Source organism: Phaseolus vulgaris, chromosome 7 (assembly GCF_000499845.2).
Source record: "Phaseolus vulgaris cultivar G19833 chromosome 7, P. vulgaris v2.0, whole genome shotgun sequence".
Classification (NCBI taxonomy): Eukaryota; Viridiplantae; Streptophyta; class Magnoliopsida; order Fabales; family Fabaceae; genus Phaseolus; species Phaseolus vulgaris.
The window spans coordinates 14,692,400-14,715,235 of NC_023753.2; the positions used below are offsets into that span (position 1 = coordinate 14,692,400).

Below are 22,836 nucleotides of genomic sequence, written 5' to 3' on the forward strand. Positions count from 1 at the left end.
TGTACCTTTGTATTATACAGATCTCATGTTGGGCAAGGGAAAACTGGCTGAATTGAGGGCGCTCGCCCGAGCCCATGGGTTGGCATCGGGCTCCCAAACTGTGCCCAATTCAGTGGTGGAGATCGCCGCTGCCCAGGGAAGATCGCCCCCTAAAGGCCCAGCTCCTTCAGAGGCCCAGCCCGCCCAACAACGCAAGAAGCTCATCCTCAGGAAGCCAAAGAGGAAAACCCCTCAGGTGGTCCAAGAGGATGAAGAAGAAGACGATGAGGCAACTGAAGATGGCCTTATCACCAAGAGGAAGAGGGTGGCGCCTTTTTCACCACCTGCTCCACCTGCTCCTCCAACATCAACACCACCTTCCACACCAGCTCCACCTCCAACACTGCTTCCTCCCCCAGTTCCTGCATCACCAGTCCAAGCAGTTCCCTTGGCAACTGCATTTCCTGTGGTTGAGGCTGCCGAGCTCAACTTTATGGAGAACCCCCCGAGCGCCTCCACGCCATATGTATCAGCTGGCGGGGATCCTCCTTCAACTGCCTCAACTGCGGAAGCCGCACCAGGCGGGGATGAAGGTGCTCACAACTCGCCTATCATCATCACCGAATCCCCGTCGTCGCCTCCACGCCAAGAAGCTCCCACTCAACAGCCAACTCAAGAAGGTGGTGGCGAGAACCAGCAACAAGCTCCCCCAGTGCTTCCACAAACAAACCTCTCCCTTGAGGTCAAAAGGGTGTGGGAACCCTTCTCAGCGAAACTCAAGATGATGGCAGAGGATTTCCCCTCCATCATATCAAAAGCTGTGGAGAGTTCCAGCAAGAAGCTCCAGGATGACATCTCCGCGCTCCAAGAGGAAAATCGCACAATAAGGATTGAGGCGGAGAAGTTATCCTGCAATCTCATGCTCGCGGAGATCGATCACTCCCGAGTGGAGGATGCTATGAGCACCGAACTTCGGGCGGCACGCAAGGAGGCCACCGATCTACACCATAAGGTGCAGCTCTTAGCTCAAGAGAAGATCGAGCTGGAGAGCAAGCTGGTCCCTTATCGCGTCAAAGTGGCTGACCTGGAGGCGTCGATCAAAGCAGATGCCGCCAAGGTAAAAAACCTTGAGAAGAGGTCAGCAGATCGGGAGGTCTTCTTGGGGAAAGTTGAAAAGGAGAGAGACGACACCCTGGCCAAGCTCGCTGAGGCCAGAAAAGAAAACGAAGGAATCGCCGCAGAGCTGGTCCAAGCGCAGGCGGAATCCAAGAAGGTTACTGAAGACCTTCTTCAAGCTCGGGAGGGAGCTGAAGAACTGAAGCAGCAGAATGAGGGGCTGAAGAAGCAGATTGAAGAACTCGAGCTGAGCTCCGCCCAAATTCTCGCTGTTGGGTTTGACGCCGCCTTGGAGCAGTTCGCCTGCCAATATCCTGACCTGGACCTCTCCATGGTGTCTCTGAACAACGAGGTGGTGGATGGGAAGATTGTTCCTTCTGAAGACTAGTTGCTTCCCTCCATCCATTATCGCTATGCTTTCTCCTTTATACATACTTGTTTGTAATAAATTTTTTCCTTTTTCTGCACATGTATTTTGAACTGATGCCATTATGTTATAACATTTCCCGCTCCTTTACATAATCTCTCCTGTTAACTTTATCTTCCTTGCACAAGTCTTTTAGGCGAAATTAACTTAGTAACTCCGCGAGCGCAATTGTATACCAACTGCTTCGAACTATCGACTTTCGAACGGTAACATTCTAACAACTTGTAACCTTAAGGTAATAAACCTCAGCGCGAAATCACTTTTCAAGTAACGAGCTTTAACCCGACTAATAGCTTAAAACACAGCTCACCTGATCTGCCTTATCAAAACGGGCCTTGGCTTCTCGCCATCGTTTGAATTTCTCCTAGTCGCCAAATAGTCTTGGTGATACCAGCTTCCTCTTGCTTTCACAACTTGGTCATTGTTCCTTTATTTGGGGGTAGAAGCGCCTTTCGGATCCTTCTCTACCTCCCTGAGCTTCAGAACAAGGAACCGGGTGGCTGGGCGTTCTCTTCGAACCTACCTTAGCCACCCTCCGAACTTCTTCCACCCTTTACACCATACCTGAACTCGTTCGAGACGAGAAGGATTTTATCTTGCCTGAACTCGCTCATCGGCGAGAAGGTCTTTAACTCGCCTGAACTCGCTCATCGGCGAGAAGGTCTTTAACTCGCCTGAACTCGCTCATCGGCGAGAAGGTCTTTATCTCGTGCCTCTACATTGCCCCAGGGGTTACATCTTCTCTCCCCCAGAAACACTGAGGACTTTTTTGCTGGTGCCTCTACCTTGCCCCAGAGGCTACATCTTTTCTCCTCTGGAAGCACTGAGGACTTTTTACTGGTGCCTCTACATTGCCCCAGAGGCTACATCCTCTCTCCTCTGGAAGCACTGAGGACTTTTTACTCTTCCTCGCCTGCACTCGCTCGACGGCGAGGAGGTCTTTATCTCGCCTCAGAACGCGCGAGGGCGTTGAGGTCTTTTAACTAGTGCCTCCGATCGCCGAAAGACGATGAGGACTTTAACTTTAACTGATGCCGCCAATCGCCGAAAGACGATGGGGACTTAGAAACTTTCTAGAAAGCATGCAACATAACTTCAATTTGCCTTAGATCACATACAAGTGACAAGGTCTTTCTTCAAAACTCTCAGCAATACCCGATTAGCTGACTCTACCTGGCCATTCGTCTGAGGGTGCTCGACGGATGCAAATACTTGTTGAATTCCCACCCCTTCGCACAGCTTCTTCAACAGGTGACTTGCAAACTGAGTCCCATTGTCCGACACCAGGCGCTTGGGCACACCAAACCGGCACACAATGTTCTTCCACACGAAACCCTCGATCTTGTGTGCGGTGATCTGGGCCACTGGTTCTGCTTCGATCCACTTGGTGAAATATTCAATCGCCACCACCAAGTACTTCATCTGTCTGATCGCCAGCGGGAAAGGTCCCAGGATGTCGATTCCCCATGTATGAAACGGCCAAGGGCTGTAAATCGACTTCAACTCCTCGGGAGGCGCCTTGTGCCAATCGGCGTGCTGCTGGCATTGCTTGCAGCACTGCATATACTTCTTGCAGTCTTCCCTCATGGTTGGCCAGTAGTAACCTGCACGGAGAGTCCTCGCGGCCAGAGCTCGACCCCCGACGTGGCTTCCGCATATCCCTTCATGGAGCTCGGCCATGATTCTTGTACATTTTTCCCCGTGCACACATTCCAGGAGTGGGTGAGTGAACCCAAACCTGTACAACTCGCCATCAATCATTGTGAACTTGCTAGAATTCTTCTTTATCTTCCTAGCCTCCGTCGGATCCAGCGGGAGAAGGCCATCCGCCAGGCATCGCTTGTACTGCGTTACCCAGGTGTCTGGCTCATGCGTAACGCAGACCTGCGTCATGTTCACCCTCTCCCCCCGACATGCTCTTACTCTCGGCGATCTCAAGGTTTCTTGAGTCAAAGACCTGTGACTCCTTGCCGCTTTCTCCGTCGATTTGCTTATCTGAAGAACCAGGTGATCTGCCACAAATGCTCTAGGCATCTTCAGAGTTTCTTGAATCACCGTCCTCTGCCTACCCCCCTTGCCCGAACTGGCGAGCTTGGCTAGCAAGTCAGCTCGGGCATTCTGCTCCCTGGGCACATGCACTACTTCAAAGGAGACAAAGGAACTCTTCAATTCCTGTACATACTCCAGGTAAGCCGCCATTTGTGGATCTTTAGCCTGGAACTCGCCTGTCACTTGTCCCGTGACTAACAGCGAGTCACTCTTAGCCATCAGCACTCTAGCTCCCATCTCCTTGGCCAGCAAGATACCGGCGATCAGCGCCTCATATTCTGCTTGATTGTTGCTGACCTTGAAGGCAAACCTCAAAGATTGTTCGATCAGCACGCCGTTGGGCCCCTCCAAGATGACCCCAGCACCGCTACCCTGTTGGTTCGACGATCCGTCTACTGAAAGCACCCAACGGAAGTCATCCCCCTCAACTCGTGTTGCTTCAGACGAGAGCTCGACCACGAAGTCTGCGAAGATCTGCCCCTTGATCGGACCTCGGGGCTCATACTTGATGTCGAACTCCGACAGCTCCACCGCCCACTTCACCATCCTCCCGGCAACGTCGGGCTTCTTTAGGACCTTCTGGATGGGCAAGTCGGTCATCACCAGTATCGTGAAGCTGTGGAAGTAATGGCGTAACCTTCTCGCCGAAAAAACTACTGCCAGTGCAGCTTTCTCCAAGGCCTGATATCTTACTTCCGGGCCCTGCAGCACCTTACTGACAAAATAAATAGGCTTTTGAGCTTGATCTTGGTCCTGGGCGAGCACCGCACTCACCGCCCTCTCAGTCACAGCAAAATACAACCTGAGAGGGGTTCCCGCCAGCGGTTTGCACAAAACCGGCGGGCTCGCCAGGTACTATTTAAGCTTGACGAAGGCCTCTTCACACTCCTTCGTCCAAGTAAACTTGTTGTTCCGCCTTAAGCACTGAAAATACGGATGGCCCTTCTCTCCGCTGGCTGACACGAAACGAGACAGAGCGGTCATCCGACCTGTAAGCTGCTGCACTTCCTTCACGGTAGCCGGGCTCCTCATCGCCAAGATGGCAGCGCACTTATCCGGGTTGGCTTCTATTCCTCTTTCAGTTAAGAGAAATCCCAGGAACTTTCCTGCCTCCACGCCAAAGATGCACTTCTCGGGATTCAGCTTTAACCTGAACTTGGCGATCGTGGTGAACAATTCCTCCAAGTCTGCAACGTGCTTGCTCTTCTCTGGCGAGGTCACGACCATGTCATCTACTTAGGCTTGCACATTTCTTCCCAACATTGGCGCAAGTACCCGATCCATCAACCTCTGGTACGTGGCCCCCGCGTTCTTCAGCCCAAATGGTATCACTTTGTAGCAGTAGCACGATCTCTCGGTCATGAAGGCGGTCTTCTCTTCATCCATGGGATGCATCTTGATCTGGTTATACCCCGAGAAGGCATCCAGGAAACTCAGCAGCTTACACCCTGTAGCACTGTCGACCAGGGCATCTATGCTTGGCAAAGGATATGAATCCTTCGGGCAGGCCTTGTTCAGATCAGTGAAATCGACACACATGCGCCATTTCCCATTGCTCTTCTTCACCAACACAACATTAGCTAGCCACTCAGGGTATTGGACTTCCCTGATGTGGTCTGCAGCGAGGAGCTTTTGGGTTTCGTCTCTGATCGCCTGCCTCCTCTCCTCATTGAACTTCCTTCTCCTCTGCCACACTGGTCTCACCTGGTTGTCCATTGCCAAATGATGGCACAAGAAGTCGGGATCGATCCCGGGCATGTCCGAGGCGGACCATGCAAACGCATCCAGATGCCGCTCTATCACCTTGGCGATCTGGTCCTGGAGCTCAACCTCCAGAGATCTTCCCAGCTTGAAGATCTTTCCCCCGATCTCTCTTTCGAGCCACTGCTCGACGGGTTTTGGTCTGGTTTCTCTGGCGATCACCGCCCTGGCGATTCCCAGCTCCCTCGCTTCCTCAGGGCGATTCCTCGCCTCTTCTTCCTCTAGACCGGCGTTCCCCTCCCCCAGCTCAGCATCCACCATCACCACGTCGCTCCCGGCGGTCTCCTCCATCACCGTCGACCTGGGCTTCACACCGGGAGGCGGGGTGGTTGTCACGTAACTCACAGACCTCTTGTTCTTCAGGCTATTCGCATAGCACTTCTTTGCTTCTTTCTGGTCGGATTTGATGGTGATCACCACCCCCTCCATAGATGGCAGCTTCACTTTCATATGCCGGGTCGAAGGTATGGCGCCTATTCTGTTGAGCGTGGGTCTTCCCAACAGAATGTTGTATGCTGAAGGAGCGTTCACGACAAGGTACTTGATTTTCTCTGTTCTCGAGCCCGCCTCATCCGTAAACGTAGTCCTCAACTCAATGTACCCCCTGACCTCCACCTGGTCGCCAGCGAAACCATACAAACACCCTCCATAGGGCCTCAGCTGGTCAAGGGGTAGCTCCAACTGTGTGAAAGTCGGCCAGAACATCACGTCTGCCGAGCTTCCTTGGTCCACCAGAACCCTGTGGACCTTCCTTCCCGCCGTAATCAGCGAGATGACTATGGGCTCGTTGTCATGAGGCACAACGTCCCGAAGATCTTGCTTTGTGAACGTAATGTCCACATCCGGCGAGTGGTCCTCAAACATATCCACCGTCATCACAGACCTCGCATACTTTTTCCTCTGTGACGCGGTGCATCCACCACCCGAGAAACCTCCTGCAATGGTGTGGATTTCTCCGTGGGTAGGCATCTCGTGCTGCTGAGCCTCACCAACTGCTGGTTGGGAGCTCGACGCGCCCCCGTCCTTCTATCCAGCAAATAATCATTCAGGAACCCGCTCTTGACCAGGTCGTCGAGCTGGTATCCCAAAGCTAAGCATGAGTCCACGGTGTGGCCAAAGCCCTGGTGGAATTCGCACCAGGCGTCTGGCTTTGGTCCCAGCAACTTATCACCCACCTTCTCGGGCGCCTTCAACCTAGCTGATATATTGGGAATGGCGATCAGGTCCGCCAGTCCCATGACAAACTTGTGTTTTGGCGGGCGATTGTACTCCCGGCGTGCTGGTTGAGGGCGCCCTGGGCCCCTGCCCTTGTTCTTCCTTGGATCATAAGGATGGCGAGTCCTCTGATCCCTCCTGGCCGCCGCTGTCTCCAGCACCCTCTGTGGCTGGATCCTGGTCTGGGCGCGTGGCCTAGCGGGGGCCACGCTTCCCCTCTTCTCGGCGACTTCACTTTCATCGGCGATGTGAGCCACCGCAAGTCGCCTGACCTCAGCAAATGTGGCGGGGTGAGCCCTGATCAATGCCTCGCAAAATGGTCCCGGCAGCACGCCCTTCTTGAATGCGTAGACCAGCATCTCTTCGTCTTTTGCTGGCGAGCGGACCATCTGCGCCCCAAAACGATTCAGGTAGTCCCTGAGGGACTCTCCCTGATACTGCCTTATGTCGAACAGATCGTAAGACACCCTGGGCGGCGCCTTGTTCACTATGTACTGCTCGATGAAGATCTTCGAAAACTGCTGGAAGTTGGTTATGTGACCTGTAGGCTGGCTCACAAACCATTCCAGCGCCGTTCCCTGGAGTGTGCTCACGAACATCTTACAATATACAACATCTGATCCCCCTGACAACATCATCTGCGTATGGAACGTGGTAAGATGTGCCTCAGGATCCTCCACACCGGTAAAAACAGCCTTCACATGTACCACACTTGCAGGGATAGGCGTGTCTGTAATTGCCTGAGCGAAAGGCATGGGAAAAATGCGAGGCGGCGTGGACGGCGCGACCTCTTCAGCGACTGGGCGCCCTCGCTGCTCCTGAAGAGCTTGGCGCAATTCTTCAGTCACTCTGCTAAGCTCATCATTCCTGGCCCGAGAGGCGACCAGGTCCTCGTGCATTCTTGCCTGCTCTATACGCGAGGCTTCCACATTCACCTGCAGCGAACGCATGATTTCCACCATCTGCGCCATGGTCATGGCGCCTTCAGCAGCAACGGGCGCAACTGGACTTGAACGGTTGATTCTCATTTTTCTCATGAAAACTTGACAAATCTCAGAGAGCGATGAACAACACCTTCTTCAGCGACGATCGATTCAGCGATCAATCGGTCAGAACTTCGCGAAACTTCGAAAAAACCTCAAGAAAACAGCAAACCTCCACAGAAACCCGCAACTCCACCAAAAACCAACGCTTCTTCCACGAAAATCCAAACGAGCAACAGAACTCAGATCTCACCGATTAAAACTCGCGCAAGCAGCAAAAAACCTCACTTCACCGAACAAAAACCCAAACGAACGGTGGAAAATGGTTGCACCAGCACACAACCAGAAAGAAACCGAAGAAACCTCCAAGAACTCACTCTGTGGATGGGAACAGGTTTTACACGGCCCCAGGGTGGGCGCCTGATGATCCTGCCTGTTGACCGAAATGCTGGAGCTTTGCCTCGTCAAACTTGGATCGACTTCTGCGCCGTGTTAGCCTCCGTCCTTCACCGCGATCCACCTCAAGAACCTGCAAAAGACGAAACGGCGCCGCTGCGGCCGATCACGCTCCGACGCCCAAGTCAGCGACTGAACCACCAATTACTTAAGAGTAAAACTCAAGAACTCTAAGGAACCGTGACCAGTTCTCTCTCAGTGTACTCAAGACTCGCAAGCGTAAAGAAAACAATCTGAACGTGTGCGTACCTCAGAAGTTCGTTGGAAACTCTTATATACCTGGACACTTTCTCTCTCCTGGCAGTTACTCATCTGGACACGTGGCTCGCATCCAGCTGTACACGTGCCATCATCTGGAGCATCCTTGACTTGGGCGCTACTTCTGACTCTTCTTTGGCTAAGTTACTTATGCATGGTATACTCAGTGCATAGTTGCCTTGGAGCGTGATCTCTTCTGGGTGGAGAGTTCGGGTGCCTTCGTACACACCTTCCCTGTGGTCTCGCCGACCGCCTTCATGATCTGCCCTACTTGTTTCACCGTGTATGTTCAAGTGTGCTATCTCCCAAGCTTCATCCTCTGGCCAGCTGGGAAATGACCATCTGCCTTCATCTTTGGCGATGTCCTTGTTTTGGTGATCTTTAATCACTTGGTCGCCTGGGTTCACATCTGGCGACTTCATCTTCAACCCGGAGCCCGCCGGTTCCGGTGTGCTGGAGATCGGAGCACGCCAACTTAATAACTGGCGACTACACGAGCCCCCTGACTTCCTTCCCTTCTGCCAGCCAAGTGTCCCATCAACACGCCTATACAATAGCTTGATGCCACGTTATCACTTCCGACTACCAGGGCGGTACAGTTCCCAAGACAGATGAGATGAAAATCATTGGATCTAAGTGGGTTTTCAGAAACAAGCTGGATGAGGCCGGAGTAATTACAAGAAACAAGGCAAGGTTAGTTGCCAAAGGCTACAATCAAGAGGAAGGGATTGACTATGGAGAAACCTTTGCCCCTTTTGCAAGATTGGAAGTTGTGAGGTTGCTGCTGACTTTTGCTTGTATGAGTGAATTCAAACTCTTTCAAATGGATGTGAAGAGTGCCTTTCTCAATGGCTTTATCAATGAAGAAGTGTATGTTGAGCAACCATCGGATTTTGAGGATCATCAACATCCTAATCATGTTTTTAAGCTAAAAAAGGCATTTATGGGCTTAAGCAAGCTCCAAGGCAGTGGTATGAGAGGCTTAGCAGTTTCCTTTTGTCACATGGTTATGAAAGAGGAATGATTGACCAAACTCTCTTCATCAAGAAGTCAAATTCTGAAATTATCCTAGTGCAAATCTATGTTGATAACATCATCTTTGGTGCTACCCAAGATTGTATATGTGAAGAATTTGTGGCAGCTATGCAAGTTGAGTTTGAAATGTCTATGATGGGGGAGCTTTCTTTCTTTCTTGGATTGCAGGTCAAGCAAACAAATGATGGAATTTTTCTATGCCAATCAAAATATTTCAAAGAAATTCTCAAGAAATTTGAAATGAAAAGTTGTAAGGAAGCTAGCACACCTATGCCTTCAAGCTGTTATATGGATGCAGATGTTGCTAGAAAAGGGGTAGATCAAACTAAATACAGAGGTTTAATTGGTTCATTACTCTATCTCACAGCAAGTAGACCAGATATCATGTTTGACGAATGTCTTTGTGCAAGATATCAAGCAAATCCAAAGGAATCTCACTTCAAAGTTGTAAAAAGAATTCTTAAATATCTCAAAGGAACAACTAATGTTGGTCTATGATATCCTTCTCACTCTCCTATACACTTAATTTGTTATTCAGATTCTGATTTTGCAGGGTGTAAGCTGGACAGAAAAAGCACAAGTGGCACTTGTCATCTTCTTGGATCAAGCCAAATCTCTTGGCATAGTAAGAAGCAAGCTTGTGTAGCTCTTTCTACTACAGAGGCTGAATACATTGCTGCTGGGAGCTGTTGTGCACAAATACTTTGGCTTAAACAACAACTTGCAAATTTTGGATTGAAAATCAGCAAGGTTCCATTACTTTGTGACAACACAAGTGCTATAAATCTCACCAAAAATCAGATTCAGCACTCAAGAACTAAGCACATTGAGATTCGTCATCACTTCATACGAGATCATGTGAACAATGGAGATTGTGAAGTGAAATTCATTAAAACAAAATTGCAATTGGCTGATATATTCACAAAACCTCTACCAAAAGAAAGGTTTTTCTTCTTAAGAAATGAGTTAGGCATTCTTGACTCTCACAATCTCTCTTAAACTATTTTTTTTTTAATTCTTAGAGTCTATTTGTGAAGACAAATAGGGGGAGAATTGATTGGTTTTTGTGTTGTCTGCTCCTTATAATGTGTTTCAAACTGTTAAATCTCACCAATTTCTGAAATTGAAACTGTTTTCTACTTCTGTTGACAGAAACAACCGGTTGTTTGTCTGATACAGTGTTTAGTAAATGTGCTTTTCTAACCTGCTGCTATAGATACTTTGTATTGCATACATTTTGTTTTGCAATAACTGCTTCAGATTCAAACAAAGTCCAACACAAGCAACCAGGGATTTGTCTTCATCAAATAGGGGGAGATTGTGGATCAAGAGTGATCAAAGGCTTTGAAGAATCCAAATCCATGTGTTTGATGCAAGGCTGAAGTTGCTGCTGTGTTTAGGATAGTATCTGGGTAGTTTAAATGTGTAATCCACTCTTTGTTGAATCTAAAGCTAATGTGTTTTAAAACCTTTTTAAGTTTAAAGTGTTTTTCAAACTAAGTGAAAAACAACCCGTTGTTTTGTCGAAACAACCGATTGTTTTACTCTTAGGTGTTTTTGAAAAGGTTGAAAATTGTTTTGGTTGGTTGACTTGTTGTCACACTAAAACAATCGATTGTTTCGTAGTTTCAATCGATTGTTTTCTTTGAAAATCCTAACAAAATTATGTTTTGTTAGTTGAGTGTGCTTTAAATGATTTTCAACTGAATACGCTCCTCTATTAAATGCTTTGACCAATCTTTGAAAGATATAAATAGTTTGTTTATGTTTTATAACAAACAAGAAAAACAGATTTGAGTTTTTTAGTTATGAAAGATTGCTTTCATGTTTTGAACATTCACATCAAGCTTTGGTTTTTCTCAAGAGAGAGTGGAATAGGATTACATCTGTATTGATTTCAGATTGTTCTGTAAACAAGTGTAATTCGTTCTGAATATTCTGTAAATTCTGGTGTTGTTGCCAAGGAGTGTTATGTGCTCTTGAGGTGATCAAGATCAATATTCTTGGTGTGTGTTATGCCAAAGAGAGTGTGTTTCTTGAAGGGTTCAAAGTCACTTCTTTGGTGGTTTGTGTGTAATCTGTTTTGATTGCTTAGTGGATTGCCCAATGGCTTCTGGGAACTGGATGTAGCTTTTGGTTTAAGAGTGAACCAGTATAAACTGTTTGTGTATCTCTTTCTTCCCTTAAACTCATTTAAATTCAGTTGTTATTCCTTTGCTGGTATAAACAACTAATTGTTTCGAAGAAACAATTGATTGTTTTTCTAGTGCTTTGCTGTTTTGTGCTTAATATCTTGGCTAACTGCATTTCTGATTGAGTTTCATACAAAGGATTTTGTTCTAGCTGAAAAAGTTTTCAAAAACCCCTCTTAAACAATTCACCCCCCTCTTGTTTAAGGCCATATATTCTAACACTTTCAAATTCAAATAGCATAACACAAGCAAATCAGGGATTTGTCTTCATCAAATAGGAGGAGATTGTTGAACATAGGCTTTAATGTCTCCAAAAACAAGAAGATTACTTGAAGACTTTGTTGTTGCGTGTGTGTGGAGGTTTTGTGTAGTTTGAATTTGTAAATCCACTCATTGATTTGATCCAAGGTTTCTTAATTCAAGTTCTTTTGAAAAAAGATGTTTTCTAAAGAAAGTGGAAAATCAACCTGTTGAATTGTCGTTTCAACTGTTTGTTTTACACTTAGTGTTTTTTAAAAGAATTTGAAAAGGCTTGAAATTGGTTGACTTTGCTGTCAAGCCAATTCCACCAATTGTTTTGTGTTTTCAATCGGTTGATTTTTGAAAATTCTTAACATAATTTAGTTGGACTGATTTAATCTGTTATGTTTGTTTTAAAACTGATTTGGCTTTGTTATTAAATGTTTTTAACAACTGATTGGAGTATATATAATATGTTTTACGCTCTTAATTGTTATTGGTTCCATGAGAATACTTTCAAATCATGATTTTCCAAGATTGCTTCAAGCTTTGGATTCTTTCTAAGAGTGGAATATGATTACTTTGTACTTCTTCTATTCAATCTGTGATTGTATGAGGTGTTATCATTCCTTTTCTCTCTTGACCATTGTATTTTTGTAAGAACTATTGGTGTGCAGATTCAAAGGTGTTTTGAATTTTGTGGTGTGATTACCAAAGGTGGGGTGTGTTCTTGATGGGTTCAAGATCACCACTTTGGTGTGTGTGTTGTAATCAAAGTGTTTGATTGCTTAGTGGAATACTCAAATGTTTTCTGCGGACTGGATGTAGCTCTTGGCTAATAGTGAACCAGTATAAATTTCTTATGTGAATCTTTCTGTCCCTTATCTTTTTAAATCTGTTTTTGCTTGAAGTTTATAACTGTTGCTATAAACAACCGATTGTTTTGCAAAAACAACCGGTTGATTTTCTGCTGTTAGGTGAAAACTCTTTTTAAAATCAACTGAACATATTTCTGATTGATTAATTCTCATTGGCCTTTATTATACCTTCAATATTTTTGAAAATCCTCCATAAACAATTCACCCCCCTATTGTTTAAGGCCTACAATTCTAACAAAAAATCTCCTTATCTTGAGGAGTCATTGAAGATCTCGGCCAGGATGCATAGCGAGTCGACGTTTGAGTCCAATGAAAGGGGAATTTAGGTTTTCCCTCCCAATCATAAAAGTATGGCCTATCATCGGACTCGATGAATATTTAAAATACATCTCCTTGAAATATTTGTAGGAAGAAGTGAAGGGTGTGAAAAGATTGTCAACCGGACGGCTTGTGATGTGAATGCAATAGCAAGAATACATGATTCTTTGACATTCTTAGGAACAACTTGAGTTGGTCATGAATTGGCACTTTAATTAGAATTGGGTCAATGTTCTAATTCAAGAACTCACCAAGACTTTGCACCAAACCAAAGCTCACATGGAAGTCCATGTATTGTCAAATGGAATCAAGCAACAAGAATGGAAGAAAACACAATGGAATACAGCCAAAAAACATGAATTACCGAACAGAATTGAGAAATTCAGCAAAGTACCGAACAAAAATGAAGAACAATTAAGCTAGAACATGAACTAGAAAGAAGGAACAAAGCTTGAGAATATAAAACTTATGGAGATGGAAGGAGAGGTGAGTGATCACGCCACTTAGAGTGTGGATGATCCAACATTAGTGAGCTGCCGCCACTTGAGGTTCACCATAGACACCCAAGATAAGACTTGATGAAGGCACCAAAGCTCTTCCAATTTCTCTCTCAAATTGAGTAGTGTTTTCTTACTACAATTTTCAAATCTGATTTGTACAAGGGCAGCACCTTTATTTATAGCGTATAAGGTGCTGAAATGCTAAGGTAATCAAATGCAAATGTGCCCCTAATGACATACAACTTTCGGCGCCAACTAGTGCATATAGGAAGTGTGACTTTCCTTCCTAGTTTGTTACCTCCTAACTCATATCTACACTCCCCCTAGCATCCCTTACTAAGTTCACACCCCCCTAAGCTTCTAATATTTCTAAACTACAACTAAGGATGCTTTTACACAAGAGGTTTCTTATGTTTCCCTCTTAAGCACCATCTACCAAAGATATTACAAATAAAGAAAACAATTGTCCATTATTTCCTAAGGCCTTGAACATGCTTCTTGTAAGCCTTTGAGAAGGATGAATAACGTCTTGCACATCTACCTCTTGATCCTCTTCCTCCTCTTGTCCTTGTTGATTGGCTTCTATTTGTCCTTAGCCTTGATCTCCATCATACTCCCCGAGTTGGAGAGAATTCGTCCACGAATTATGGAGACCTACAGAAAAAAGGAGTTAGATCGCTGACATTAAAAGTATGACTACCTAAGAATGTATCAGGCATATCTAACTCATAAGCATTGTCATTAATCCTCTTGAGGACTTGGAAAGGTCCATCCCAACGAGGCATGATGTGAATGCAATAGCAAGAATACATGATTCTTTGACATTCTAAGGAACAACTTGAGTTGGTCATGAATTGACACTTTAATTAGAATTGGATCAATGTTTTAATTCAAGAACTCACCAAGACTTTGCACCGAACCAAAGCTCACATGGAAGTCCATGTATTGTCAAATGGAATCAAGCAACAAGAATGGAAAAAAACACAATGGAATACAGCCAAAGAAGATGAATTACCGAACAGAATTGAGAAATTCAGCAAAGTACCGAACAAAAATGAAGAACAATTAAGCTAGAACATGAACTAGAAAGAAGGAACAAAGCTTGAGAATAGAAAACTTATGGAGATGGAAGGAGAGGTGAGTGATCACGTCACTTAAAGTGTGGATACTCCAAGATTAGTGAGCTGCCGCCACTTGAGGTTCACCATAGACACCCAAGATAAGACTTGATGAAGGCACCAAAGCTCTTCCAATTTCTCTCTCAAATTGAGTAGTGTTTTCTTACTACAATTTTCAAATCTGATTTGTACAAGGGCAGCACCTTTATTTATAGCCTATAAGGTGCTGAAATGCTAAGGTAATCAAATGCAAATGTGCCCCTAATGACATACAACTTTCGGGGCCAACTAGTGCATATAGGAAATGTGACTTTCCTTCCTAGTTTGGCACCTCCTAACTCATATCTACACTCCCCCTAGCATCCCTTACTAAGTTCACACCCCCCTAAGCTTCTACTATTTCTAAACTACAACTAAGGATGCTTTTACACAAGAGGTTTCTTATGTTTCCCTCTGAAGCACCATCTACCAAAGATATTACAAATAAAGAAAACAATTGTCCATTATTTCCTAAGGCCTTGAACATGCTTCTTGTAAGCCTTTGAGAAGGATGAATAACGTCTTGCACATCTACCTCTTGATCCTCTTCCTCCTCTTGTCCTTGTTGATTGGCTTCTATTTGTCCTTGGCCTTGATCTCCATCATACTCCCCGAGTTGGAGAGAATTCGTCCACGAATTCTGGAGACCTACAGAAAAAAAGAGTTAGATCCCTGACATTAAAAGTATGACTACCTAAGAATGTATCAGGCATATCTAACTCATAAGCATTGTCATTAATCCTCTTGAGGACTTGGAAAGGTCCATCCCCACGAGGCATGATGTGAATGCAATAGCAAGAATACATGATTCTTTCACATTCTTAGGAACAACTTGAGTTGGTCATGAATTGGCACTTTAATTAGAATTGGATCAATGTTTTAATTCAAGAACTCACCAAGACTTTGCACCGAACCAAAGCTCACATGGAAGTCCATGTATTGTCAAATGGAATCAAGAAACAAGAATGGAAAAAAACACAATGGAATTCAGCCAAAGAAGATGAATTACCGAACAGAATTGAGAAATTCAGCAAAGTACCGAACAAAAATGAAGAACAATTAAGCTAGAACATGAACTAGAAAGAAGGAACAAAGCTTGAGAATAGAAAACTTATGAAGATGGAAGGAGAGGTGAGTGATCACGCCACATAGAGTGTGGATACTCCAAGATTAGTGAGCTGCCACCACTTGAGGTTCACCATAGACACCGAAGATAAGACTTGATGAAGGCACCAAAGCTCTTCCAATTTCTCTCTCAAATTGAGTAGTTTTTCTTACTACAATTTTCAAATCTGATTTGTACAAGGGCAGCACCTTTATTTATAGCCTATAAGGTGCTGAAATGCTAAGCTAATCAAATGAAAATGTGCCCCTAATGACATACAACTTTCGGCGCCAACTAGTGCTTATAGGAAGTGTGACTTTCCTTCCTAGTTTGGCACCTCCTAACTCATATCTACACTCCCCCTAGCATCCCTTACTAAGTTCACACCCCCCTAAGCTTCTAATATTTCTAAACTACAACTAAGGATGCTTTTACACAAGAGGTTTCTTATGTTTCCCTCTGAAGCACCATCTACCAAAGATATTACAAATAAAGAAAACAATTGTCCATTATTTCCTAAGGCCTTGAACATGCTTCTTGTAAGCCTTTGAGAAGGATGAATAACGTCTTGCACATCTACCTCTTGATCCTCTTCCTCCTCTTGTCCTTGTTGATTGGCTTCTATTTGTCATTGGCCTTGATCTCCATCATACTCCCCGAGTTGGAGAGAATTCGTCCACGAATTCTGGAGACCTACAGAAAAAAGGAGTTAGATCGCTGACATTAAAAGTATGACTACCTAAGAATGTATCAGGAATATCTAACTCATAAGCATTGTCATTAATCCTCTTGAGGACTTGGAAAGGTCCATCCCCACGAGGTATGATGTGAATGCAATAGCAAGAATACATGATTCTTTGACATTCTTAGGAACAACTTGAGTTGGTCATGAATTGGCACTTTAATTAGAATTGGATGAATGTTCAAATTCAAGAACTCACCAAGACTTTGCACCGAACCAAAGCTCACATGGAAGTCCATGTATTGTCAAATGGAATCAAGCAACAAGAATGGAAGAAAACACAATGGAATACAGCCAAAGAACATGAATTACCGAACAGAATTGAGAAATTCAGATCCTGCCTGTTGACCGGGACGCAAGAACCTTGCCTCGTCAAACCTGGATCGAGTTCTGCGCCGTGTTAGCCTCCGTCCTTCACCGCGATTCACCTCAAGAACCTGCAAAAGACAGAACGGCGCCGCTGCGGCCGATCACGCTCTGACGCCAAGTCAGCGACTGAACCACCAAATACTAAGAGAAAACTCAATAAACTCTAAGGAACCGTGCAAAATTCTCTCTCAGCGTACTCAAGACTCGCAAGCGTAAAGAAGTAATCTAAACGTGCATACCTCAGAAGTTCGTTAGAATCTCTTATATACCTGTGGACTTTCTCTCTCCTTACAGTTACACATCTGGACACGTGGCTCGCATCCAGCTGTACACGTGTCACCATCTGGAGCATCCTTAACTTGGGCGCCACTTCTTACTCTTCAGGTTTTTGGCTAAGTTACTTATGCATGACACAACTCAGTGCATAGCTGCCTTGGAGCGTGATCTCTTCTAAGTGGCGAGTTCGGGTGTCTTCGTACACACCTTCCCTGTGGTCTCGCCGGCCACCTTCATGATCTACTTTACTCGCTTCACCGTGTATGTTCAGGTAAGCTGTCTCCCGACCTCATCCTCTGGCTAGCTGGGAAATGACTATCTGACTTCATCTTCGGCGATGTCCTTGTTTCGACGATCTCTAACAACCATGTGGTCGTGGGTTCGCATCTGGCGACTTCATCTCAAACCCGGTGACCGCCGGTTTAGGTATGCTAGAGACCGGGCACGCCAACTTAATAATTGGCAACCACACGAGCCCCCCGACTTCCTTCCCTTCTGCCAGCCATGGGCCCTGCTCAACACGCCTACATAATAGCTCGACGCCACGTCATCACTTCCGACTACCAGGACGGTACACAAGCCCCCCAGTCTTAAGCGAAGACTTGTCCAGCGAAAAGACTAAAGAAGTCACGTCACTACCGATCTACGTGGCGCTGGCGTAGAATTCCAAACGTTTGTACTTTCTGCTTTCCTGACGCTCCACCAAACACCCTTCTAATCGCTCGACACGTGGCTTCATCAACGGTCATCTTTAGCTGTCGTTTACGCTTCTAAAAATCATTTGAAAAACCCTTAAACCCATTTCATTTCGAACGGGAACTACTAACCGAGCTCGACATCGCCGCCGCCCAGCTCCATCCCAACAGCTGGGCATTCGTGCGGGCGTTTCAAATTATATGCGCACATTTGGGACTACCGGCTTCGGTAGACGTGTTCCTCTTCCTGTTCGAGGCCAAGAATCCTGGAGATCGCCTTTGGGTGAGCCTGAACGGAATTGCTGGGAGGTCGATCCTTTCTATCTTCCAGCAGTCTTACAAGGATTGGAAAGGAAAATTCGTCCAAGTGCGCCAGAATGATCGGGACACTTCGCTGCTCGACGGCTTTCCCTTGTACTGGGTAAACAAGGGAAATAAAGACTCCAAGGGAAGCTTTAGAAAGCCAAGAAGCCCCGACAACATGGGCGCTTTGGACAAGGACCTGTGCCTCTTCTGGAAGAGCGTGGCAGCCGCGAACATCACCTTTCTCACCTCTGCGATCATCTCCTTCGAATTCTTCGAGGGCCAACTCGAGGCTCGCATAGGTTAGTGCTTACCTCAACATTCAAGTTTTTGCCCTGTGCTGCATCTCTGTTATCCATTGCTGGGCGTCCTGTCTGTTGTGCACTAGGCTTGGTCTTTATTTCCTGCACCATTTGCTTGTCTCATTTGCACACTTACTCATATGTTTTACTTTTGTCTCTGAGCTCACCTGTATACTTTGTACTTATGCAGATATCATGCTGGGTAAAGGCAAGCTAGCCGAATTGAGGGCGCTCGCCCGAGCCCATGGATTGGCGTCGGGCTCCCAGACTGTGCCCAACTCAGTGGTGGAGATCGCCGCTGCTCAGGGCAGATCGCCCCCTCAAGGCCCAGCTCCTTCAGAAGCCTTGCCCGCCCAACAACGCATCCTAAGGAAGCCAAAGAGGAAAGCTCCTCAGGTGGTCCATGAGGATGAAGAAGAGGACGATGAGGCAACTGAGGATGGCCTCATCACCAAAAGGAGAAGGGTGGCACCTTCTTCACCACCTGCTCCACCTCCCCTTCCAACACCAACACCGCCTTCTCCGCCAACTCCAACTCCAACTCCGCCTTCTCCCCCAGCTCCAACACCGCCAGTCCAAGCAGCACCTTTGGCGGCTGCATTTCCCGCGGTTGAGGCTACTGAGCCCAACTTCATGGAGAACCCTCCGAGCGCCTCCACGCCATTCATATCCGCTGGAGAGGGTCCTCCTTCAACTGCCTCAATCGCCGAAGCCGCGCCAGGTGGGGATGAAGGTGCTCACAACTCGCCCATCATCATCACTGAGTCCCCCACGTCACCACCGCGCCAAGAAGCTCCAACTCAACAACCAATCCCAGAGGGCGGTGGTGAGAGCCAGCACCAGGCTCCTTCAGCGCCTCCACCAACAGCGGTTACCAACCTTCCCCTTGCGGTTAAAGGGATGTGGGAACCCTTCACAGCCAAACTCAGAATGATGGCAGAGGACCTCCCCTCCATCAGATCAAAGGCTGTGGAGAGCTCTAGCAAGAGACTTCAGGACAACATCTCCGTGCTCCAAGAGGAGAATCGCCTAATAAGGATCGAGGCGGAGAAGTTGTCTTGCAACCTTATGCTGGCAGAGATCGACCATTCGAGAGTGGAGGACGCCATGAGCACTGAACTGAGGGTGGCGCGTAAGGAGGCCACCGATCTGCGCCATAAGGTGCACCTCCTAGCTCAAGAGAAAATTGAGTTGGAGAGCAAACTGGTCCCCTACCGTCTCAAGGTGCCTGACCTGGAAGCGTCGATCAAAGCAGATGCAGCCAAGGTAGAAAGCCTTGAGAAGAGGTTAGTAGATCGGGAGGTCCTCTTAGGAAAAGTCGAGCAAGAGAGGGATGACACCATGGCTAAGCTTGCTGAGGCCAGAAAGGAGAATGAGAAGATCGCCGCAGAGCTGGCCCAGGCGCAGGCGGAAAACAAGAAGGTTGCTGAAGACCTCCTTCAAGCTCGTGAGACAACTGAAAATCTAAAGAAACGAGCTGATGAGTTAGAGCAGCAATCCGAGGGGCTCAAGAAGCAAACTGAAGAGCTCGAGCTGAGCTCCGCCCAAATCCTCGCTGCTGGGTTTGACGCCGCCCTGGAGCAATTTGCCTGCCAGTACCCTGATCTGGACCTCTCCATGGTGTCATTAAACAACGAAGTGGTGGATGGGAAGATTGTTCCTTCTGAAGACTAGCTGCTTCCCTCCATCACTTATTCATCTGTCTTTCTCTTGCACAACTTACTTGTAATAATTTTTCTCTTTTTGGGTACACGTATTTTGAACTGATGCCACTGTGTTATGAAATTTCCTGCTTCTTTATATAATCTCCCTGTTAGCTTTATTTCTTCTTGTATAAATCGCTTAAACGAAATTGACTTAGCAACTCTGCGAGCGCAACTGTTTACTAACTGCTTCAAACTATCGACTTTTGAACGATATCATTCTAATAACTTGTGAACTTTAAAGTGATGAACCTCAGCGCGAAACCACTTTCCAAACAACGAGTTTCAACCCAACTAATAGTTTAAGACATAGCTCACCTGATCTGCCTTATCAAAACGGGCCTTAACTCTTGCCATCGCTTGAATTTCTTCTGATCGCCAAAGAGTCTTGGTGATACCAGCTTCCTCTTGCCTTCACAACTTGGCCATTGTTCCCTCATCTGGGGATAGAGGCGCCTTTCGGATCCTTCTCTACCTTCCCTGACTTTCAGAACAGCAAGCCGGATAGCTAAGTGTTCTCTTCGAACCTACCTTAGCTATCCTTTAAACTTCTTCCACCCTCCACACCGTACCTGAACTCGCTCGAGACGAGAAGGATTTTATCTTGCCTGAACTCGCTCGACGACGAGAAGGTCTTTAACTCGCCTGAACTCGCTCATCGGCGAGAAGGTCTTTAACTCGCATGAACTCGCTCATCGGCGAGAAGGTCTTTAACTCGCCTGAACTCGCTCATCGGCGAGAAGGTCTTTAACTCGTGCCTCTACATTGCCCCAGGGGCTACATCTTCTCTCCCCTGGAAACACTGAGGACTTTTCACTGGTGCCTCTACATTGCCCCAGGGGCTACATCTTCTCTCCCCTGGAAGCACTGAGGACTTTTTGCTGGTGCCTCTACATTGCCCCAGAGGCTACATCTTCTCTCCTCTGAAAGCACTGAGGACTTTTTACTCTTTCTCGCCTGCACTCGCTCGACGGCGAGGAGGTCTTTATCTCTTTCTCGCCTCAGGACGCGCGAGGGCGTTGAGGTCTTTTAAACATTGTCGGTGCCTCCGATCGCCGAAAGACGATGAGGACTTTTAACTTTGACTGGTGCCGCCAATCGCCGAAAAACGATGGGGACTTAGAAACTTTTTAGAAAGCATGCAACATAACTTCAAAACTTGCCTTAAACCACGTTCGAGTGACAAGATCTTTTCTTCAAAACTTTCGCAATAACGACAAGCATGCAATCTAAAACAACTTTAAACTTCGAAAACTCTTCTTTATTGGGTGGCCTCATTAAAAACCCTCCTTAGGGAAAAAAGAGCGCCCCCTTCAAACTGTTTTAACAGAAAGCTTGCAAACTCTCCGTGTTTGTTTTTACTTACAAAGCTTTTAACTGTAATATAACTTGAGGTGCGTGGCGTTCCAAGTGCGAGGAATCGCCCCTCCTTCCAACGTTTCTAAGCGGTAGGCGCCGTTCCCGAGCGCCTCGGTTATCCGGAACGGTCCCGTCCACTTAGGCGACAACTTGTTCTCCATCTCGTACTGGTGGGCCTTCCTCATCACCAGGTCGCCTTCTTTAAACTGCCTTGGCATCACCTTCGAGTTATACCTTCGTTCAATCCTTCTTTTCACTGCCTCAGCCTTTACTCTCGCCTCCTCCCTGACCTCGTCCAGCAAATCCAGATTCAGCCTTCTTTCCTCATTCGAGTCTTCCGCTACAAAGTTCTGGAATCTCGGCGAGCTCTCCTGGATTTCCACTGGAATCATTGCGTCGCATCCATAGACCAGGCTAAACGGGGTCTCATGGGTTCCTGACTGCTCGGTGGTGTGGTACGCCCAGACTATACGGGGTACCTCCTCAGCCCACGATCCCTTGGCTTTCTCTAGCCTTCTCTTCAAACCTCTCAGCAGTACCCGATTGGCTGACTCTACTTGGCCATTTGTCTGAGGGTGCTCGACGGATGCAAACACTTGTTGAATTCCCACCCCTTCGCACAACTTCTTCAACAGGTGACTTGCAAACTGAGTCCCGTTATCTGACACCAGACGCTTGGGCACACCAAACCGGCACACGATGTTCTTCCACACAAAGCTCTCGATCTTGTGTGCGGTGATCTGGGCCACTGGTTCCGCTTCAATCCACTTGGTGAAATATTCAATTGCCACCACCAAGTACTTCATCTGTCTAATCGCCAATGGGAAAGGTCCCAGAATGTCGATCCCCCACGTATGAAACGGCCAAGGGCTGTAAATCGACTTCAATTCCTCGGGAGGCACCTTGTGCCAATCGGCGTGCTGTTGGCATTGCTTGCAACACTGTGCGTACTTCTTGCAGTCCTCCCTCATTGTTGGCCAGTAGTAACCTGCACGGAGTGTTCTTGCGGCCAGAGCTCGACCCCCTACGTGACTTCCTCAAATCCCTTCATGGAGCTCGGCCATGATTCTTGTACATTTCTCTCCATGCACACATTCTAGGAGTGGGTGTGTGAACCCAAACCTATACAACTCGCCGTCAATCATTGTGAACTTGCTAGAATTCTTCTTTATCTTCCTGGCCTCCGTCGGATCCAGCGGGAGAAGGCCATACTCCAGGCATCGCTTGTACTGCGTTACCCAGGTGTCTGGCTCATGGGCAGTGCAGACCTGCGCCACGTTTACCTTCTCCACCCGACACACTCTTATTCTCGGCGATCTCAAGGCCTCCTGAATTAAAGACCTGTGGCTCATCACCGCTTTCTCCGTCGACTTGCTTATCTGAAGAACCAGGTGATCTGCCACAAATGACCTAGGCGT

At 46.8% G+C, this 22,836-nt stretch overlaps 2 protein-coding genes across 2 annotated transcripts; both read left to right on the forward strand.

Moving 5' to 3' along the window:
• Positions 1–9,264: 9,264 nt before the first annotated feature.
• Positions 9,265–9,925, forward strand: LOC137829106 (uncharacterized mitochondrial protein AtMg00810-like). The gene is made up of 2 exons (XM_068635901.1): positions 9,265–9,726; positions 9,833–9,925. The coding sequence occupies exons 1-2, from the start codon at positions 9,265–9,267 to the stop codon at positions 9,923–9,925; spliced, it is 555 nt and encodes a 184-aa protein (XP_068492002.1).
• A 9,538-nt stretch (positions 9,926–19,463) lies between these two features.
• LOC137829107 (uncharacterized) lies at positions 19,464–20,406 on the forward strand. Its single transcript, XM_068635902.1, has 2 exons — positions 19,464–19,918; positions 20,304–20,406. The coding sequence occupies exons 1-2, from the start codon at positions 19,464–19,466 to the stop codon at positions 20,404–20,406; spliced, it is 558 nt and encodes a 185-aa protein (XP_068492003.1).
• The last annotated feature ends 2,430 nt before the right edge of the window (positions 20,407–22,836 follow it).